Source organism: Protobothrops mucrosquamatus, unplaced genomic scaffold (assembly GCF_001527695.2).
Source record: "Protobothrops mucrosquamatus isolate PMUCROS unplaced genomic scaffold, P.Mucros_1.0 scaffold_156, whole genome shotgun sequence".
Classification (NCBI taxonomy): Eukaryota; Metazoa; Chordata; class Lepidosauria; order Squamata; family Viperidae; genus Protobothrops; species Protobothrops mucrosquamatus.
Window position 1 is genome coordinate 811,499 of NW_015386232.1, and position 21,367 is coordinate 832,865.

At 44.5% G+C, this 21,367-nt stretch overlaps 1 protein-coding gene across 1 annotated transcript in view; it reads left to right on the forward strand.

Moving 5' to 3' along the window:
• LEMD3 (LEM domain containing 3) overlaps positions 1–16,650 on the forward strand; it is a 46,262-nt gene extending 29,612 nt beyond the window's left edge. The window contains exons 7-13 of the mRNA XM_015820867.1: positions 592–693; positions 927–1,029; positions 1,173–1,351; positions 4,991–5,072; positions 14,195–14,300; positions 14,382–14,460; positions 14,604–16,650. Of these exons, the coding sequence (XP_015676353.1) occupies positions 592–693; positions 927–1,029; positions 1,173–1,351; positions 4,991–5,072; positions 14,195–14,300; positions 14,382–14,460; positions 14,604–14,767 (815 nt within the window). The 3' untranslated portion in view covers positions 14,768–16,650. The remainder of the gene's footprint in view (positions 1–591; positions 694–926; positions 1,030–1,172; positions 1,352–4,990; positions 5,073–14,194; positions 14,301–14,381; positions 14,461–14,603) is intronic.
• Positions 16,651–21,367: the final 4,717 nt, after the last annotated feature.

Sequence of the window (21,367 nt, forward strand, 5' to 3'; positions counted from 1 at the left end):
GGTCTAAATCTTTCATTAACAAGAATTATATTCAGAGTGGTATTGATCATTTGCTGTTTATACGGCTTCTTTCATCTACCTGTTCCCTAGCACACTACCTCTTAATTATCCCACTCACCCTCAGTAAACAAGGCCAACGGATTTTTTTAAACATTACAAAATGCAAGGCAACAGTCCAATCAATAGAGGAGGGAAATATTCAAATTTAAATGGGGAGAACACTTTGGATTCAGCGTAGGTGCACTTGCTGTTACTCTTGGATGTTCTTTAAAGAACTTTTTCTTGGGTATCTATATGCTGCCAGCAGGTATAACAAGATGGTCTACGTTGGATCCAAAGTGCCTTTTTCACTTTGGATTTAAATAATCACCATCTTTAGTAATCCTTTTTTCCAAAACAGAATGGAATCCTCAAAGCATTGACACTCAGACTAACAGTGGTTTGTTCTAAGTAGGTGTTTTGACAATGGAATGCCAGAAATATTTGTTTCAAGCTAAAAATGTCATTGAATCCACATATGTTCTAAGCTAAAAAACTGGCATCATAATATTTGAACTGTTAGTTAGATGTTTCTGTTTTTATTTGGCACAGGTATTGGAATGATTTGGGGAGTCATAAAATATACGAAATATAGATGGTACAAAGAAGAAGAGGAGACTAGGCAGATGTATGACATGATTGTAAAAATTATAGGTAAGTTTTAACTAAGTTCTCAATAGTGTGCTTCACTATTGGTACCATGTTGTATAAATAATTCTGAAACTTTTCAGAAGTTGGACTGTGATACTTTGTTCCTTCCTATCAATACAGAAGATAATATGCATTTTGATTGTCAGGAGTTAGTTTAAATATTTAAATACTTTTCATTAGATAACTTGTTGTGATGCCAATTTGATGTAGAAGTTAGTTAACACAATATTTTTCAGATGTTCTAAGAACTCACAATGAAGCATGTGAGGAAAACAAAGAATTACAACCATATATGCCTATTCCCCATGTACGAGATTCTTTGATTGCACCAAAAGACAGGTATGTACAAAGAGTTAAAATATTTAATATATTAGTTTATTCAGAGTACCTCAAAGATGAATGTTGGAGAAAGATTCTTAATATGTGTTAATACTTAAATAAGTATTTTACCAAAATAACTTCTTTTTTATTTCATATTTCAGGAAAAAAATGGGAAAAGTATGGAAAAGATCTGTTGATTTCCTTGCTGCTAATGAATCTAGAGTTCGCACAGAAACACGAAGAATAGGTGGTGCTGATTTTCTGGTATGGAAGTGGATACAGTCATCTGCATCATGTGATAAAATGCTAATCATGCCATCTAAAGTGTGGCAAGGTCAAGGTATGCAATACTGTACATTTATATTTTGTGAAGTGTTTTCTCTTTATTATAACCTTCAGTTAATACTAACTCTAGTTTATCAGTTGTAATGATATTAGTATAATTTTTTATTTTTATATTCATTGTGTATGTTTCTTGAGTAGCCAGAAATGTAAATAGCCATGGTGTGTATGCATTTTGAAAAAAAATTGTTTTCTTTGTTAGGTAAGTTAGGTAGGTATGAAAACTGCCTGGCTCCCTGGGTTACTTCAGTAGATGTCTATGTCTAACTCCCATTCTAGTTGTTATTCATCTATCCAACAATATATTGTCAAGCCACTGCTAAGAATCTTTCTAAGAATAAGCTAATTACAATTTATTAATTAACTTATTCCCTTTAAAGCCACTATTTTTCCTACCAATGCATTGAATCTTAAGACCAAGCTTAGGCTATAGTGATTGTAGTTTTTAATTAGATTAGCTGAGAATATTTATTATAATAGAGGAAAATAATATTGCATCCTTTTAAAATATCATTTGTTTTCACAACAAAATATGTCATATATATCATATCATATTTGACAAAGATAGAACTCAAGGCCCCCACCTATTTGAAAAAGTACTTTCTGCCTGTCTATTTTCTTTTAAGTTCTTCCACTTCTAACAGTTCTGTTTTGGTTCAAGTCATTTATAATAATATTTTATAATTATTATTTGCAATTATAAAGGATTGTTTCATATGCCAGGGTATATGGGAGGAAAGCTAATGTATACAGTAGTACAGCCACATTTCTATTGTATCAATTTCATTAAATCACAACAATGCTGTCTAATAGTGTTACTGAAAATGTAATAGTATAGTTCCGTGGTGGCGAACCTATGGCACGCATGCCACAGGTGGCATGCAGAGTCCTCTCTGTGGGCGCACGCGCCGTCACCCCAGTCCTAGGCCTTCAGTCCTGTCCATGAGCAACCTGCATCAATACTTGCACAGGGTAAGGTTGCGGCGCCCGCCCTTGCCTCCCCCAAGGGTTTTTTTTACTAACCTGCCTTTCAGCTGCATTCCGTTTCTCTGTTCACTTCTCAGCTTTGCCGCGTGTTTGTGGGACTATCAGTAAAAAAAAAAGCTCTATCAGACTTTCTAATTTCTCGTGAGATCTCAAGAAGTTAGAAAGTCTGATGGAACTTTTTTTTTTTACTGATAGTCCCACAAACACGCGGCGAAGGCTGAGAAGCGAACGGAGAAACAGAATGCAGCTGAAAGGCAGGTTAGTAAAAAAAACGCTTGGGGAAGGCGAGGGCATCTGAGCAGGGGCAGGCACAACAACCTTACCCTGCATGGTGGCAGGAGGGTGGGGCACGTGGCCTTCCCGTGCCAGGCCAGCCCCTGCAGCCCTGGGGCAGCCGTGCTGGGCGGCGGTGGGCAGGGCGTTGAGGTGGGGACCGGCAGGCTGACCAAAGCAGCAGGTGGAGCGCGGAGGCTTGGGGAGGGAGGGTGCTGAAAGATCGCGAAGTTGCAATTGATTGACTGACCTTTCCCCCCCCAAAAAAAACTTCCTTTGTTTTCCTTGCACGCGGCAGCGGCGGCAGATTGCGAAGGAGAAATGGCACGGGGCTGGGAGTCAGGTAAGGAAAGAAAGGCATTCTGGGGGGAGCAAGGATTTCTTTCCTTACCTGCCCCACTTGTTCTGAGGCCGTTTTCCCCTCAGACGTGTTGCTCTTGCCAATGGCCCAACCACCCACTTCAGCACCCTCCCTCCCCGAGCCTCCGGCGTTCCACCTGCTGCTTTGGCGGCTCTGACAGAGAAGAGAACTTCGCAGCTCTGCCTACAGAGCCACCAAAGCTGTAGCTCAGGGGTCCTCAAATTATGGCCTGACCTGTCTTTTTTCCGGCCTGCCTCAACCTCCCAGGCAAGCTGTCCAATCGCGAGGAGAGTTTGGGTGGATGGTGGCGAGAGCCCTAGCCAGTGGTGGGACGGTGAATTGGGAGAAGATTTTTTCCCAGTTTCTCTCGCGTGCGCCAAAGGGTGCGCTTGGGCTTTGGCCACATCCCCTTCCTCTCCTCCTCTGACCTATTCACATTTTTACCTCAGGGCCGGGCTGAGAGGCTTAGGCCTTGGTTGCAGCCTCGGCCTCGCTTAGGGCAGCTAAGCCTGGTGATGACGATGCACTGCTGCTGCTGCTACTGAGACAGGTCCCTCACTAGGCGCTACGGAACGTGAGCCCCAGCCTCCACCACTGCTGCCGCTGCCGCCATGCCGGCCAAAAGGAAACGTGCCGCCGGCCCTCAACATCACCCCCACCATCGCTGAGGGACCCAGCCCCACCGGCAGTTGGAGTGGGGCTGCTGAAGTGGGGTGCCGGTTATGGGTCTTTGAGGGGAGCGGGCGAAGGGCGAGGTATTTGTGAGGGGCGGCCGGGGTGAACGAGAAAAAAGGAGAATTTGCTCCTGGAAGGTTATTTCGGGGTTGTGAGGGGTTGTGTGGAGCTGAGGCGATGAAAGATCGGGGAAGCCGCTGGGAGGGAGGATGCGGTTGGCCTTTGGAGGAGCATCCTCATCCATGAATGGGGTTGGTGGTGCCGCGTCCAGGTGAAACCCTGAGAGGTAGGCAAAGCTGGAGGTGGTGGAAGTGGTGGAGCAGTTCGGAGGAACCAGGAGTGCCAGTGCTGGTGGTTGAGAGAAACTTCATTGGCCTTTAGGGTCCAGGAAATGATGGAGGAAGGATGGGGGCATTGGGATGTTCCCCATGGGAAAGAGAAATGAGATCCTGCCAGGCAGGTTCTTCTGCCCTGAGACAATCCGGAATGCCAATCAAGGAGAGTATTTCTGGCTCAGAGTTCAAATGAAGGGTCCTTGGGGGGGTGTCTCTGAGGGTGGTGGTTTTCTTGCAGACATTTCTGGACTCAAAGTAGGATAATAAGTGAACTAATGATGTTACCTAGTTTGGGTCATGAGACATCTACAAGAAAGCCACAAAGCTCAGAGAGGACCAATCCACAACCACCCTCCTCTTCTTTTCTTCTCCTCCACTCGACAAACCCCATTCTCTTCTGGCACTCCTGATGTTACCTAGTTTGGGTCATGAGATGTCTGCAAGAAATGCTGAATGGAAATGGCACTCCTGCCCTACCCCCTGCCTCGCCTCGCCTCACCCTGCAGGATGAGCCTTCTGTCCACCGTCCCACCTGCCAGAGACCCCCTGGATCTCCGCCAACCATGCCCGGCCCCCACAGGCTTCCCTCCCCACGAGCAACATCGAGGTGGCTACACCCACCCCGGCCACACCCACTCAGTCTGCCATGACCACTGCAGCCACACCCACCCAGTGGCTTTACCCACCCAGTGGGCCATGCCCACCCGGCACCCGACGATAAATAAGTGGGGTGTGGGTTGCAGTTTGGGCACTCGGTCTCTAAACGGTTCGTCGTCACTAGTATAGTTAGTAACATATGCATTGTAAAACTGTATTGAAGATAGTGGTGTCTCTAAGAGTAATCTAAAATATGTGCTATAGTAGTGAATTTATATAGTTTCATTAATTTACTCTGCATTGTGCATTAGTCGTCTTATAATTTATGTAACCAGTAGGGACTAGATTGGTTTTAAAATATTTGATATGGAATAATACGATTTATTGCTAACATATATATATTTGGTAGCATTTCATTTAGATAGAAGAAATTCACCACCAAACAGTTTGACCCCTTGCTTAAAGATTCGCAATATGTTTGATCCAGTAATGTAAGTATACTTTTTTCTTTACATATAGAAAATTTTCATGTTTATACAAATAGAATATCTATTTAAATATAGAATAAATTGTTTAGGAAAGGAGAGAGAGAACAGAATTGTATTTTGATACTCTGCATTCATTTTTTTTTACTGAACATCATACAATGGCAAAAAGTTTGTGAATTCATTAGAACCATCAGTAATTCTGCAGTTCTGTGACCTACAATGTAAGCTGAATTTCATCTTAGTCCTAGATGAGGAATTTCTAGTTAAATAAACAAAACTAATTCAGACTAATATGTGAATACAGTACAGATTCAACATTAGTCGACTTGTTGAAAAATGTATACAAAGCTTTAGATTTAACAAACTTTACCTAAACCAAATCTTTCCTGGCTCTGGATCACTCCTGCACATTGGCTTGGAGGAATTTTGGATTTGGAGGTATTTTGGCCCATTGCTCTTTAAGTAATTTTTTTCAGTTCATGGGTATGTTGCAGTTCTCTTACATACAGAGTTCTTATCAAGTTATGCGACATCATTGCAGTAGGACTTAAGGGTAGAGCTTTCTCAGTTCTCTTTGAGGGTATGTATGAATATGCACATTTGTACTTGCACAGATGAGACTTGACTGTGCATTCACCAACATGCTTCCAATATAGCTTTCGAGAAGACACAACTGTTTGTTTTTCTTGTTGGAGCGTCACTCCTACAATTCCCTGATATGCCAGGCTGGGGGGTTTCAGAGAAAGATATTGGGGATGGTTTTTCCCCACTTTTAACTAGGTATGAAACACCCATTTTGTTACCCCCTTCCAGATATACTATTGTATTCCCCTTAACTGACACAACCAATCTTAAAATCAATACAGCAATATCTCATAAAGTTCTTATAGTCTTTACGTGTAGCTTTTATAATCCAATAGGTCCCCCTATAGCCATGGTGGTGAACTTATGGCACGCATGCCACAGGCGGCATGCAGAGCCGTCCCTGTGGGCACGTGCGCTATTGCTCCTCCACGCATGCGGAGTCCGGGAACAGCTGCGAGAGCTGGGTGGGGTGAGGAAACCTATAAAAGGAGCAGTTTTGGCGGGAGAGTGAGTGAGCGGCCTTTGGAAGCAACCAGTGGTGGGTTTAAAATCATTTAACAACCAGTTCTCTGCCTCACCTTCCCTCCGTCTTGGTTGGGTTGGGCTGCTCGGGGAGTCTGCTGGGCTGGGGGCAGGAGGGTGGGGGCATCAGGTCCCGGCTGGGGGAATGTGAGGGTGTCTGGCTGGGGAGGCGGAGGGCCGGGACACCTCCACAGAGGAAAGCTGCCCCCCTGCCGGCCGAGCCTCTCATCCACACTGTAGTCATGTAGGATTGCATAGAATGGGCAGCGGGCTGGGAGGGGCAGCTGGCAGCGGGGAATCAGCTGCCGTCTCCCTTCCGCAGTGCAGCCCCATCGGCATGGGTGGAGACACCCCCGGAACAGCCGGAAAGGAGTCCTCACCTGGTGCGGGCCCTGTCTACACAGTGGCTCTGACGGGGATGGCGGTTGGTGCTCCTCCTGCTGCTCCGAGCCCCTTGACCGGCCAACCACACAGGGAAGCAGGAGGTAGCGGCGGTGATCCCTGCATTGCCAAGCCCGGCCAGCTACAGATCTGGAAGCGAAGCTGTGCCGACCAACCTTGCGCTGGTGGGGGTAGCGGTAGGGGAAGGTGAGCTGTGGCACACACACACCCCTCTCCGCTGCCACCCTGTTCTGTCCCAGCCAACGTCCGTCCTTGTTACGTCATAAGAACAAACCCTTCTTAAACAGTAGGCTGGGAAAACCAACCTCTTTTTATTTCCAAAACAGTCCTGATAAGTTTTTTTTTCTCCAAAACAAAAAACACAGAATACTTTCCTAACAGATAATTGGTTACAAAAGCAAACAGAGCAGAAGTTTAAACAAGAAATTCACTGATAAAACAAAACAGACCATGATCCTTGGAAGTTCTTTACAAACGGTTGCCTTCAGCAACCAGCACTGCCCACACCTTTCCTTTTTATAAAGCAGTCCCAAGGCGTGCCTTCTCAATGCCTTCTCCTCCTCCCCTGGAGTTGTCGTATTGACTGCTGCTGATCTGCTCTAGCTAATTGCCTGCGTCTACGAGCATCAATCATGTCCATCAGCTGTGAATCCTCCAAATCCGACTCACTCTCCCCACACAGCTGAGCTTCATCCATAACACGACTGGAGGGGCCAGGCTTTTTATCAGACCGTGAGTCTTGTAATTCATCAGAGCCTCCCTCTGACCCTGATGGCCCTCCAAATGCCTCCTCCACCACCTCCTCAGATTCCCCGGACTCAGCTGTTGGGAACACAGGCTGGCATGGAATCACGACACTATCCCGCACCGCAGGGCCCTTCCCCCGGGTCTGCCGATCCGGATGCAGTCGGAATGGGAATTGTTCATGAAAGGCGATCACCAAGGCAGGAGCATGAATGGTGGTCGCATCCTCCCAGGTGAACTCCTCCGGTCCGTAGCCTTTCCATTCGATCAGGGACTGAAAGCGACCTTTCACCCAACGGGAGTCCCGAATGCTGGCAACCTTGTACTCGGGAGCACTGTTTCCATCACGTTGTTCCAGTGGGGGAGGTTCGGCTCGGCGAAGTGGACACACCGGTTGCTCAGGGACCAACAGAGACCGGTGAAAGACCGGATGTACCCGTAGGGAACGTGGCAGAGTTAAGCGATAGGTAACCGGATTGATGACAGCCTTGATTGGGAACGGTCGTAAATATCAGTGGTCTAATTTCTTGGCTGGCCGGGTTGACGGTAGGTTTCTGGTGGACAGCCATACCCGATCTCCCACCATTAGTGGAGGTGTATCCTGCCTCGACCTATCAGCAAACCTTTTGTAGTCAGCCTTGGCCTTCTCTAACTGTTGCCGCACCAATCGATGGATCGCCTGTAACTCTGCCATGTAGTTGTTCGCTGTTGGTACTGGTGAGTCTAGCGGGGAAAGAGGGAAAACCCGGGGGTGATATCCCACATTGGCCAAGAACATTTTCATCTGCGTGGAGGTGTGCTGCGAGTTATTGAATGCGAACTCAGCCACCGCCAGATAGTCCACCCAATTATTCTGCTGCTGATTGACATAGCAGCGCAGATATTGCTCGAGGATCCGGATGACCTCGGTCCCTCCGTCAGTTTGGGGATGATGTGCGGATGAGAGGCAGATCTTGACATCCAACGCCTGGATCAACCCCTGCCAGAAACGGGCTGTGAACTGGGCCCCTCTATCGGACACGACTCTATCAGGGAGGCCGTGCAGCCGGAACACCTGCTGGATGAACATATGACCGGTGGTGCGGGCAAACGGCAAGCCATGGCATGGGATGAAATGTGCCATCTTGGTCAGCATGTCCACCACCACGAACACTGTCGTGAATCCAGAAGATGGGGGTAAGTCCATGGACACAGCCCCCCCAGGGTCTTTTAGCTGTCGGCAAGGGCTGCAGTAGTCCGGGCGGGGCCCCTGTTGCTGACTTGGCCTGCCTACATGGGATACAGGACGTGACATAGGCCTGGACATCGTGTCGGACTCGGGGCCACCAGAAGGTATGGGAGACCAAGTTCAGGGTCTTGAACAGGCCAAAATGCCCTGCCGCCGGATTGTTGTGACACTGGCTGAGGATGAGTTCCCTGAGCGGCCCTCCCAGAACATAGAGCCGGTCACGATAGTGGAGGAGTCCATCCGTGACTGTCCATGGGAATTGGGCCCCACCTCCTCCTTTTGCTGAGCCACCCACTCATCCTGCTTCTGGGCCTCCCGAATCCTAGCCCGTACATCTATCGGCTCCCACACCGCAGCAAAAGACTCGATGGGGAGTACTGTCCCGGGCAGAAGCTTGTCTTCTGCTCGGGAATATTTGGGCTTCCTGGACAGAGCATCTGCTCTTTGGTTGTGACCGCTGGGTATGTACGTTACACGGAAATTGAACCTCGCAAAGAAGAGACCACCGGATCTGGCGTTGGTTCAATTTCCGAGTGGTCTGCAGGCTTTCCAAATTCTTATGGTCCGTCCGGACCTTGATTTGATGTTGCTCCCCTTCCAGATGATGCCTCCAGGCCTCAAACGCCACTTTAATGGCCAGTAGCTCCTTCTCCCAGATGGTATAGTTGTGCTCCGCTGGGTTCAGTTTCCGTGAATAATACGTGCAAGGGAAGAGGGCACCGCCAGGCATCGTCGCCTGGAGTAACACTGCCCCAATGGCAATGTCGGAGGCATCCGCGTCCACAACAAATGGCTGTTGTGGGTCAGGATGCTTCAGGATGGGCTCCTTCATGAAGGCTTCCTTCAAAGCCTGGAAAGCCCATTGTTCTGGAGCATCCCACTGAAACCGAGTCTTTTTCTGCAGGAGCCACTGCAGGACCTGAAGGAGATGCTGATGGTGCACCTCTCACGACGGGGAGTAGATCAGGATGTCGTCCAAGTAGATCACGACAAACTGATCTAACAAGTCCCGGAAAATGTCATTCATAAAATGCTGAAACATGGCAGGGGCGTTGGTCAGGCCAAATGGCATCAGCGTGTACTCAAAGTGCCCGTACCGAGTACCAAACGCCGTCTTCCACTCATCACCCGACTGAAATCTGACAAGGTTGTAAGCTCCACGCAAGTCCAGTTTCGTGAAGATCTTTGCCTCCCGGAGCTGGTCAGAGAGTTCGGGGATGAGGGGCAGCGGGTATCGGTTGCGCACCATGATGGTATTTAATTTTCTGTAATCACAGCAAAGCCGCAATTCGCCGGATTTCTTAACAAAGAGCACGGGTGGAGACACTGGTGAGGACAAGGGCCAAATAAAACCCCAGGCCAAATTCTTGTCCAAAAAGTCCCGCAACGCGGCCAACTCAGGGTCCAACATGGAATACAAACGCCCCACTGGGAGAGGCGCGTCAGGGACTAAGTCAATGGGGCAGTCATAGGGCCTGTGCGGGGGCAATTGATCTGCCTCAGTCTCGCTGAAAACATCAGCATAATCTGCCAGTTCGGAGGGTAAGGAGACCCCCATGGGCCGCTCTACCTGGCTGGCACAGATTTGGCGGGTGTGGTCCATGCACTGTAAGCTTGGGAAGGTGACCAAGTTCTGTGACCAATAAATCTGTGGGTCATGCGCCCGGAGCCACGCCAATCCCAAGACCACGGGAAAATGCAGGTCTGATGTGATATAGAACTGGATGGCCTCCTCATGTGAACTGATGGCCATACATAACGGTTGCGTGGCGGCCTTAATTGGCCCAGACAGGAGCACTTGACCATCAATGATCTCCACTAACATTGGCGGTTCCACCAGGCATTGGGGAATCACCCATTTGGCCACAAATGCTGCGTCCATAAAGTTCATAGTGGCCCCAGAGTCAATCAATGCATGGACTGGAATCCCCTTGGGCAACCCGGGGAGAATCAGGCGCGCCTCCAATATCAAATGCCGTGGGGGTCCGTGGGCAGCATCTAAAGGGTGTCGCTCGTTGCGGGATGCCCAACCTAAAATGCCCTTCAGGTCAGGCTTGGGCCATTTCCCGACAGAGGAGCAGGTGGCAATCTCGGGGCAGGCCCGGTCACAGACGCCCTTCGTCGCTTCTTGGGGCAGAAAGCGGCCAAATGCCCAAGGTCCCCACAGTAAAAACACAACCCTCCCGAACGTCGCCTGTTCATCTCTGCCACCGATAGGCGAGGTCTGGCAGCACCTAACTCCATTGGCTCCTCCCTCTGGACCGGGGTCTCACACACAACGGGGGCAGCACAGGTCTCGGGTGGCATGGCGACTCCTTTGCTGCTGCAGCCGAGCGTTGATCTGTAGACAGAGATGAATGAGCCCATTGCGGTCCGGGGGAACATCAACACGGGCCAGCTCCTCCAACATATCCTCCGACAATCCATCCTGGAAAGCGTCCACGAGTGCAGCCTCATTCCAGGCTGAATCCTGGCTAAGCAGCCGAAATTCGCTGATATAGCCCTGCAGGGGGCATCGGCCCTGCCTCAGAGCTTTCAAACGTCAGGTAGCTGTCTGGGTCTTGATGAGGTCCTCGTACATCATCCGCATGTAATCACAAAACCCCACAAAGCTGTCCACCAATGGACTAGGTTGGGCTAGCAGGGGTGTGCCCCAACGAGCTGCAGCACCAGAGAGCAGGCTTATCATAAACCCCACTTTATCCCGGTCAGTGGGGAAATCAGCCGCTCTCACACTGATAAATAGCTGGCATTGTCCCATGAAAACAGGAAACATGTCCGGATTGCCATCAAATTTGTCCGGCATCGCAACTTGGCATTTCCTCCTGGGTGGTGGAGCAGCAGGGACGTGTGCTTGGAGCTGAGCCACTTGGGCTGATAACAAAGCCAGCTGCTGGGAGAGCTGGTCATTCTCAGCACGTAGCTGCTCCATAATAGTAGGGGGTTAGGCTGAAGGCAAACTGTTCTGTCCCAGCCAACGTCTGTCCTTGTTACGTCATAAGAACAAACCCCTCTTAAACAGTAGGCTGGGAAAACCAACCTCTTTTTATTTCCAAAACAGTCCTGATAAGTTTTTCTCCAAAACAAAAAACACAGAATACTTTCCTAACAGATAATTGGTTACAAAAGCAAACAGAGCAGAAGTTAAACAAGAAATTCACTGATAAAACAAAACAGACCATGATCCTTGGAAGTTCTTTACAAACAGTTGCCTTCAGCAACCAGCACCGCCCACACCTTCCCTTTTTATAAAGCAGTCCCAAGGTGTGGCTTCTCAATGCCTTCTCCTCCCCCCCTGGAGTTGTCGTATTGACTGCTGCTGATCTGCTCTAGCTAATTGCCTGCGTTTACAAGCATCAATCATGTCCATCAGCTGTGAATCCTCCAAATCCGACTCTCTCTCCCCACACAGCTGAGCTTCATCCATAACTTCATCCATTTGCAAGACCGCCTCCTACCAAATACCTTCCTTCGACCAGTCCGCTCCCACAGAGAGGGCCTCCTTAGGGTGCCGTCGGCCAGTCAATGCTGGCTGGCGACCCCCAGGGGGAGAGCCTTCTCTGTGGCAGCTCCTTAGGGTGCCGTCGGCCAGTCAATGCTGGCTGGCGACCCCCAGGGGGAGAGCCTTCTCTGTGGCAGCTCCTGCCCTCTGGAATGACCTACCCCCTGACCTATGTACAACTGCGGACCTGTGCCTTTTTCGCCGAGCCCTGAAAACCCATCTATTCCGTGCGGCCGGACTGGCGTAGTCTTAATTATGTTTTAGTACAGGTTTTACGGGGTATTTTAGAGCAGGCCTTTATTTATTTAATCTGATTTTAGAATAGATATTTATTGTGATTTTAATTATTGCCTGTTCACCGCCCTGAGTCCCGTAAGGGAGATAGGGCGGTATACAAATTTAAATAAACAAACAAACAAACATAACACGACTGGAGGGGCCAGGCTCTTCATCAGATCGTGAGTCTTGTAATTCATCAGAGCCTCCCTCTGACCCTGATGGCCCTCCAAATGCCTCCTCCACTTCCTCCTCAGATTCCTCGGACTCAGCTGTTGGGAACACAGGCTGGCACGGAATCACGACACACCCCACATCGTCCCACACTCACAGCCCGGAGGCGCATGAGGGACAATGTGGGGCAGCAACGGCAAAGGATGGGCGCATGCCAGATCCTGCCTTCCCCCGCTGCCCACACCAGCGCGAGGATGGTCAGCAGAGCTTCATTTTTGGATCTGCTGCCTGACACTATCGGCCCCTGCACAGAGGCCAGCGAGCGCATGGGGGCCGACAGTGTGTGTCAGTAGCCACAGCATGCTGGCTGTCCTGCATAATAGCAGACTGGCCACAGAGCCCCATTGGCACGGGCGGAAACGGCTCCGGGACAGCCGGAAGGAAGCCCTTGCCCGGCCTGGGCCCATCCACTCGAAGGCTCTGACGGGGGTGGCTTCTGCTGGTGCTCCAACCGGTCAACCATGCAGGGAAGCAGGAGGAGGTGGAGGGGTAGCCGGGGGTCTGGAGCCGCCTTGGCTGCTCGCTAGTAGCCCAACGCAGCGGATTCGTGCACCTCCTCTTTTGATGGGGCTCTATGGCCATTCCATTATGCAGGACAGCCAGCATGCTGTGGCTGCTGACACACACCATCGGCCCCCATGCGCTCGCTGGCCTCTGTGCGGGGGCCGATAGTGTCAGGCAGCAGCTGCTCCGGTCCCTGCTTCGCCTTGCCTTGCCCCGCAGTAGTTGGCTCACCCGCCCTGCCTTGCCTCGCCTCACCCCGCAGGACGAGCCTCTGCTTCACCGCTCCACCCACCAGAGACCTCCTGGATCTCCCCCAACCCTGCCCGGCCCCCACAGGCGTCCCTCCCCACAAGCATCATCGAGGTGGCCACACCCACCCAGTGGGCCACGCCCACCCAGCACCCGGTGATAAATAAATGTGTTTTGGGTTTGGTTTGGGCACTCGGTCTCTAAAAGGTTCGCCACCACTGCCCCATAGCTTTGTATTACTTCCACTTTAATGTTATGTATTTCTGTTCTCCATAAAGAATTAAAATGCCACTTCTATTTCTTTGGAAGAGTGGGACAGCAATCTCCTTCCTTCTCACGTTTGGGTTTTTTTGCTTCTTGGGAATTTGTCTTTTCCAGGAAATTCAGTTGTAAACTAATAAAGAAAGGATCAGTATTCTCACCCAGTTACAAGCACGCTGTTTACAATCTGCTAATTAGTGCTTTATTTTTTCGGTTGTCAGTAGCTTGGACTGGCCACAGAATGTGATTTGGAGGGCTTTCCTCAGATCAAATGGATCTAACGTCATCTCTCCGTGATCAATGAGATTCCCCTCCTTCTTCATCGCCTCTCCTGGGCGACTTTAGACCCCTTTAGGATCCCTTGGCAGGGCGAAACCAGCTGTGGGGGAGCAGAACACCATTTCCCCCCGGCTGCAGCACCACGACGCAAGCCGGAAGTTTACCCTTTTCTTAATACTGCTTATTAAATGCTGCAGATCTATGTGAAGGCTATTTTTGAATGCTACTCTATCTTTTTACCTTCTTAATTACTATTGATTTCTATTTTAGTTTGCTGTAATATTTTGAATACATTAAGATACAAGCATTAATAAACTTTTGTGTATCATGTGTTTTTAGGGAAATCGGTGATCATTGGCATTTGGCTATTCAAGAAGCAATCTTGGAAAAGTGCAGTGATAATGAGGGAATAGTTCACATAGCAGTGGACAAAAATTCACGGGAGGTAAAAAGTGATTTAAGATAGTTAACTCATATATTCCGTTTCTTTGCTGGATGTCAACCAAACTTTTATTTTTTCTTCTAGGGCTGTGTGTATGTCAAGTGTTTATCTCCAGAATATGCTGGAAAAGCTTTTAAAGCATTGCATGGATCTTGGTTTGATGGTAAGAAGTTCAACAGGAAGCAAAAGTAATTGTTTAATAAAAATATTTCAGATGAAAGTGTTTTTATAATGCTTGTAAAATTAATTTTATTCACATTGTATTTTTAAAATGATATTAATGTTTTAAATTATATTTTGCTACAGGCAAGTTGGTAACAGTAAAGTATCTACGATTAGATCGGTATCATCATCGTTTTCCACAGGCTATTGCTTGCAGTGCTCCTCTGAAGCCATCAAATAAACATATGAACTCAATGTCTCATCTTCGTCTCCGGACAGGCACAGCCAACAACCAAGGAAACTCCTGAGACACTTATTGTACTAGAATTGTTGATTTGCAGCAGGAGGTTTTCCTGTCTGGCCTTGTCTTCCACTTTTACTACTTTTTGTATGTTAACATCTACATTAATCATTTTTCAGTCTCATTTTTTAGAATGTCTGAGTAATGGGTAGTACTGAATTAAAAGAAAATTGGCTATAGAATATTTTAGACCCCAAGCAAATCAACATATTATGTTTTGCATGACAAATGTTGAGTTTATTAAGCATTTTCAGATGTGGCTGAAGTTTTGCATCAACAAGTGTATGATAACAGTCCAAAAGCATGGAGATGTACTGTATTTCCATAATTTCCTGTGAAATAATCTTGTGGGTATTTTGTAACAAAAGCCACCTACAATTTCTGATAGAAGATGAATAGATGTGTTAATTTCTGTCCAGGAATTAGTTTTTGTTGCTGTAAAGCTTTATTTGTGTCAGTCTGGGGAGGGGAAAAATGCTGGCTTTAGTAGTTTTGGAGCAGAAAACAACTGAATGCAGATGTGTTGGTTTTGTATATAAATATTGGTGGTGGCAGCACCACCAACAAGTAACTTGTAAAGATGTCTGCTTCAAAGCAGTGAATAAGCTCCCTATTTTATTCATAACTAATGTTTTATTTAATTTGGCTGTATTATTATCCAAGGGCCAAATACCTTGAAGTATTAGATACAAGTTAAATATCTTTTGTAGGTTTTATATTAAAATATATGGTTATGATTTTTGTGTGAATGGTCTAATATTGTTACTGTGATAATGGATTCAAAATCATGTGAGCAATAAGTAATTGGCAGGTACTCACTTTGTGAAAAGTTATTTACTACAAAAGAAAATTTCTTACAATATACTAATGGGGAGTATTTCTCAATTAAAATTTGCTGCCTAAATGTGCCCAAATAAAAAAAATGCACATAAATTCTTGATAGAAATGCAGTACATAAAGATTTTTATATGTTCTATATTAAATGTATGCATTGTTTACACCTTTAAAATTATACTAAAATACGAAACATTTTGAAACATAACCTGAAAATATAAAATAATTTGATATAGTAATTCTTGTTGAAGCAACATAATGTGTTGATCCAGTTGAATATCATATAGGTGAAGGGATGGAAAACCATTTTAAAAAAAACAAAAAAAACCATAGTCCAGTTTTTATTGTAGATATGACCCTGCAGCATGAACTTGCACAAATAATGCACGTTTTCTTATGGCTAAATCAACATGACACACATTTGTGTAATGAAAAATCCTATTGTGCCTTATCCTTGTGCTTTTTTGTGGGCAACATATTTAATAATGGACTGTTTCTTATCTAGAAAAAAAGGTTGTTTTTTGTCTAGGATGCTAACAAATATATGTAATATAATCGGCCACACAAAGTTCTGCTCTCAAAGAACATATTTTTGACATGAGAGTAGATTTTGACAGGCCTGTTAGATTTTTCATGAAACTTACTATATACATATACAAATATGTATAATATACATGTATATGTATTTATGTGTATATAATCAGGTTTTGCTGTATTTGTGCATCATAGTGATTTATTGTTCTGATCTTAGTAATCATTTTGTGACCTATTGCAAGTGTGAATGTAAAATTAAATTGTGGTGGTTTAAAATGTTGCCTTTTGATGCAGATGCATCTTTCTTCTTCTAAATAATGTTTAAACCCTGTACATTGATTATAGTAAACTGTACCATTATGTAGCCTATTTTACCATTAAAATGTTGACCAGTTTTCGTCCCTGCAAGACAGGTGGGAATGTGTATCATACCATGGACACTTCAGAAAGTCAGATGTTTGTAATTTGTCCTGTAAAAACATAAAAGCAAAACAAAACCAATTAAAGATTTATTAGGGCTTTTTACAACCATGTCAGTTCTTTGGAACTTTTAATATCTAAGGACGATAATACTTAAAATAAATTTCTTCAACTTTTGCACTGGTTGGAAGCACAGGAAAGTTGGATGATTGTTACACACAAAATGACAACTACATTTTATGTGTATTTTAAGTGTGAACATCTACTCTATTATTATATCTTCTAATTACTAATAGACTGTTCTGAAAAGTAGAATAATGTGAGAATCTCAAGTTGATACCTTTAAGATCACATTACTATAACTTATTCTTCATTCGCAGAAATTAATTTTTACATGTAAAATATGCTTACAAGATGTTTAGAAGATTTCTATTCATGCTAATTTTGGAATTCCTTATGTGAAATATTCAATAGATTTTTTTCTAGATTTCCTGCATTCCTAGATTTCCATCCTAATATTAATGAAGGATGTGGATAAATAAGTCGAAAGGATGATGTGGAATGACTTCTTGCATACAAGTCCAATCGGGTTTATAAAAGTTAATAGATTGAATTGGATGATGGAACATAATATTATGTATTATATACTTACAAGAGGTCACTTTAAAAACATCCATAGTAACAACCTTTCAAACTGGTTTCAAATCTGATTTTGGTTTCTCATTATAACAAATCTCCTTCATAGATTTGTTATAATGAGAATTGAATAGGTGGCTCTGGAGGCCTATGCTGTAATCATAGTATGGTTGCACTGAATGTTGTGGGACTTCTAGGATTAAGTTAGATTGTTAGGGATTGAGAGTCTCTTTTTCATTAATTGCCAAACAAAATTCCAATTCTTGAATCATTTCCTGGACATATTTTCCATTTGTTTCAAGTTGATTACTCATATTTGGTAATCAACCTAACAAGCCTTAAATCAGGGGTGTCAAACTGCCGGCCCATAGGCCGGATGCGTCACGCAGATGCCGTGCCCACCCCATTGCCGGCAATGGCAAAACAGTCCTGATACGTCAAGTGATGTCGCGAGTTTGACATGTCTGCCTTAAATGGTCTGGAACTAGAATATCAGAAGGACCATTTCTTCCATGTGAATCTATTATGGGAGACCCATAGCCATCTAGAGTGATTGAATCCAAGTGGTGTTGCTGTTTTATAAGGTTTTATCTTGAAAACTTACTGATAGAACTCCAATGAAAATTGGCTTTATTTTGCTTTTTTACGATGGCATTTAATTTACCTTGATCATGTCAAAAAAAGCTAAACCTTGGAAGGATAGCGACTTGAGTGACAAGTTAGTAGAAAATCCCAGAGCTGAGGGCTAGACTGGGACATTGGAAAAAAAAATACCAGAAGAATGCAATGACAAAGCATTTGGATATTGTGAAAAAAAAATCAGGAATTGAAACTTTTAACTTTGTTTTAAACTAGGGATATATGAGTGTGGGCTGGATTGCAGTTAACCTGTGATATGTTGGGAGATAAGAGTGTAGGATCAAGAGAAAAACACTGGTTTAATGTAAAATTAATTAAAATTAAATATTTAAATATGCAGAAACTCCTGCTTTTAAAAGAAACAGGTGTTTATGGTTTTGCCCTAAAATCTTACACGATAACCACAAACCAGCCAACCATGTTATGATTCATCACTGTGCTAGAAACCCCGGTCATGAATAAATTATGGTTAAGTGTAGCCATAGTCTAGTCAGTAGATTAGGATGTGATTACAGGTAGTCCTTGACTAAAGACCACAATTGAGCCAAAAATGCATGTTGTTAAAGTGAGACATTTGTTAAGTGAGTTTTGCCCCATTTTACCACCTTTCTTGCCACCTTTAAGTGAATCACTGCAGTTGATTAGTTATAACATGGTTATTAAGTGCATCTAGCTTTCTCATTGACTGGTCAGGTCACATAAGGTGATCATATGACCTTGGGACACAGCAATGGTCATAAATATGAACCAGTTGCCAAGCATCCGAATTTTGATCACATGATCATGGAGATGCTACAAAGGTCATAACTGAAAAATGGTAAGTCACATTTTCCAGTGCCATTGTAATTTTGAACTTTCACTAAAGGAACTGTTGTTAGTCGAGCACTACCTGTATCATGCCACTGAATTGGAAACAGATCTCTGAATTAAATGGACTTTGGTCAGATATTGGCAAAGTATCAGGAATTCGTGTGTTACATTTAGATGGAATCATACTTGGACCTAACATAGGGCGGGGAAAGAATTGATTCTACTAAAGTTCTCTATAAATGTACACATGGGTTCTATGGATTCTAAATTGCGGCAACTGAAGACAAACCGAAAGCCGGAAGTAAAGTTTTGCTGACCGACATGGACTTGTAAAGCCCTAGAAACGTGCAACCCCCCCCTTCGGACGGTTGCAGTCTCTTTCGGCTCTATGCTCATATTTGGAGCTGACTGAGCAGCTGCTGTCCAAGGAATTTCCCATCATGCCTTTTGGAGAGGCTGCCTGTCCTGTCCTTTTGCTGGACCGTGGGGTGGAAGGTGCCTTTGGCCCGAAGCGGCTGCGGAAACAGTAGCTATCTTTTTTCCTGCCAAAGCTCTGTTGCTTTATTTTTCTGCCTCGCCTCTCCATGCGCGCCGAGCTTCCCTTGCTCCTGAATTTATTCTGTTTGGCGGCGGTGGCTGTTACGCAGATACCAGGTAAGGTAGCCGTAGTCCTTCGCAAAGGCAACGTTACCCTCCTGTCTACTCGGATTTCTAGATTGTTCGATCCGGCCTGCGGCGAGTTGAAAATTAAAGGGCGATGGCTTGGTGGAAGCGCTTTGTGGCGGGGATGAGCAAGGAAGAGAAAAGGTGGAGGAGTCCTTCTATTGCCGTGAGAGATGTATTCCGCCCAGCAGCTGTTCAATAGTCTGCTTCCGAGAACCCTGTCAATATCCACAGGACATACTTCTGATTAGACAAGCATAGGATTGAGATGGTACAAGCCTCCAATCTGTATTTTGGATGTATGTAATCAAACCCCGGAGTACCTGTACTGAATGTAAAGAGAATTAGGCTGAATCTGTATGGATGGTGGCTGCAACTAAATTCAGGTATTATATGATGGTGTTCAATATGTAACCAAAGTAGAAATCTTGACTGCTTTTTATATTCGGGTTGGGAATGGGGGGGGGGCGTTTCTTAAGATTTTTTTTCTAAATTAGTTTGCTTTGGGAAGCCAGCCCCCCCTTTTTTAAATCAATTTCTTCTGGATGGGGTTGGAGATGTTGCATCACTTTTAAAGCAAATAATCTCCTTAAAGGTCCATATAAAGTATTATTAGCATTTGACACACAGAAATAAGGTCACTGACAGTTTGCCAGGTTTGGGGGTGTGATGAGGGTATATTCCAACTAGCCATGCAATGTTGGAATGCTAGATATAAATCATGCTATTTTTTTCAGAAACTTTTTGCTGCAAAAAGTTTGTTACTAATCCAGCAACTTTTGCTTGTCTGTAGGGAAGAGATTAGAGTAACTGTCTAGAGTTCACAATGAATGCATTTTTCTCTCAGAGTTCTCAGTTAATGCAAGTTAACAAAGGGGATTTCTGTCTAACAGAATCAACCTTTAATATAATCTAAATATGTTTAAGGTAGTTGGACCACCTTAAATAGTGCTTTCCAGTTCTCATACTGACTATCTGTTTTCTTCTGATGCCTTAGGTTTACCAGAGATAATAGTTTATAATTAGCTGATTATTTATAGCCATGTTTTTGCTGGTTAAACCACAATTGACTGAGTTTGTGCCATACAAATAAACCATAATTTACAAACAGTAATAGATTCATTTAATGTGGTATGGTGAAACTAAACAAGCCACATGATGTCTTATTACAGGGTTAGCCACATGTTTGGGCCAGGACCTTATTTGAATTTTTATAAATATTCAAATAACCATAGAAAGTATATTCTCCATGTGAATGTCATGGTAGGCACAATCAATTTCAGAGCAGTTGATTTCTAGAATTCCATTTTTTTCTCAGGCTGTTCTATTTAGTGTCAATGGATCTTTGCAAGGACAACATACATTCCTGCAGCATGCCAACTTTATATTTTTTAGTTAATATTTTAGTTAAAAATATTTAAAGTATTTTTTTAAGAAATCAAGGTTGGAGAAGAAGAGAGCCAAGTGATTATAAAGGCAACTTTCTGAATGCACATTACTATTTATGATCAACATGTTTATCTTTTGATTTAATACTCCTATGCAAACTGAGTTATTTTGCTTTTGAAAAATGTTTTCTATAATTATGTCATGCTGCCTCAAATGTATTTGGGAGAAAGGAGTTCCAAAATTGCTCTTTGATGCTTGATAGTTTAAGCAAAACACTGTTCTCATGTTATTTTAAAAATCTAATTATCTTTTATTGAATTATATTTCACACCCAATATAAATATAAATGTGTCAGAAGGCTTTTGATAATTGGGTAATTTATTATTAAATGTATATGCCACCAATCTCACTATCGAGCAATTCTGGGCAGCTTACAGTATCACAAATCAATTAAAGTTTGAAAAATTGGGGAAATAATATATTCCTCAAACACAGAGATTTTTTGCTATAATTAAGAGAATACTAGATTTTTTATATAAGTTCTTCAAACACCATATTCAGTGTTAACTACTTAAAGATATGTTGTTTTCCTGGATCTGAAGGAAAAGGTTATGTTTTTTGCTCTAAACTGACAAAGCAATGCAAAGCTATTTATTTTTCCTGTTTAGAGGTGAAGGGCAAA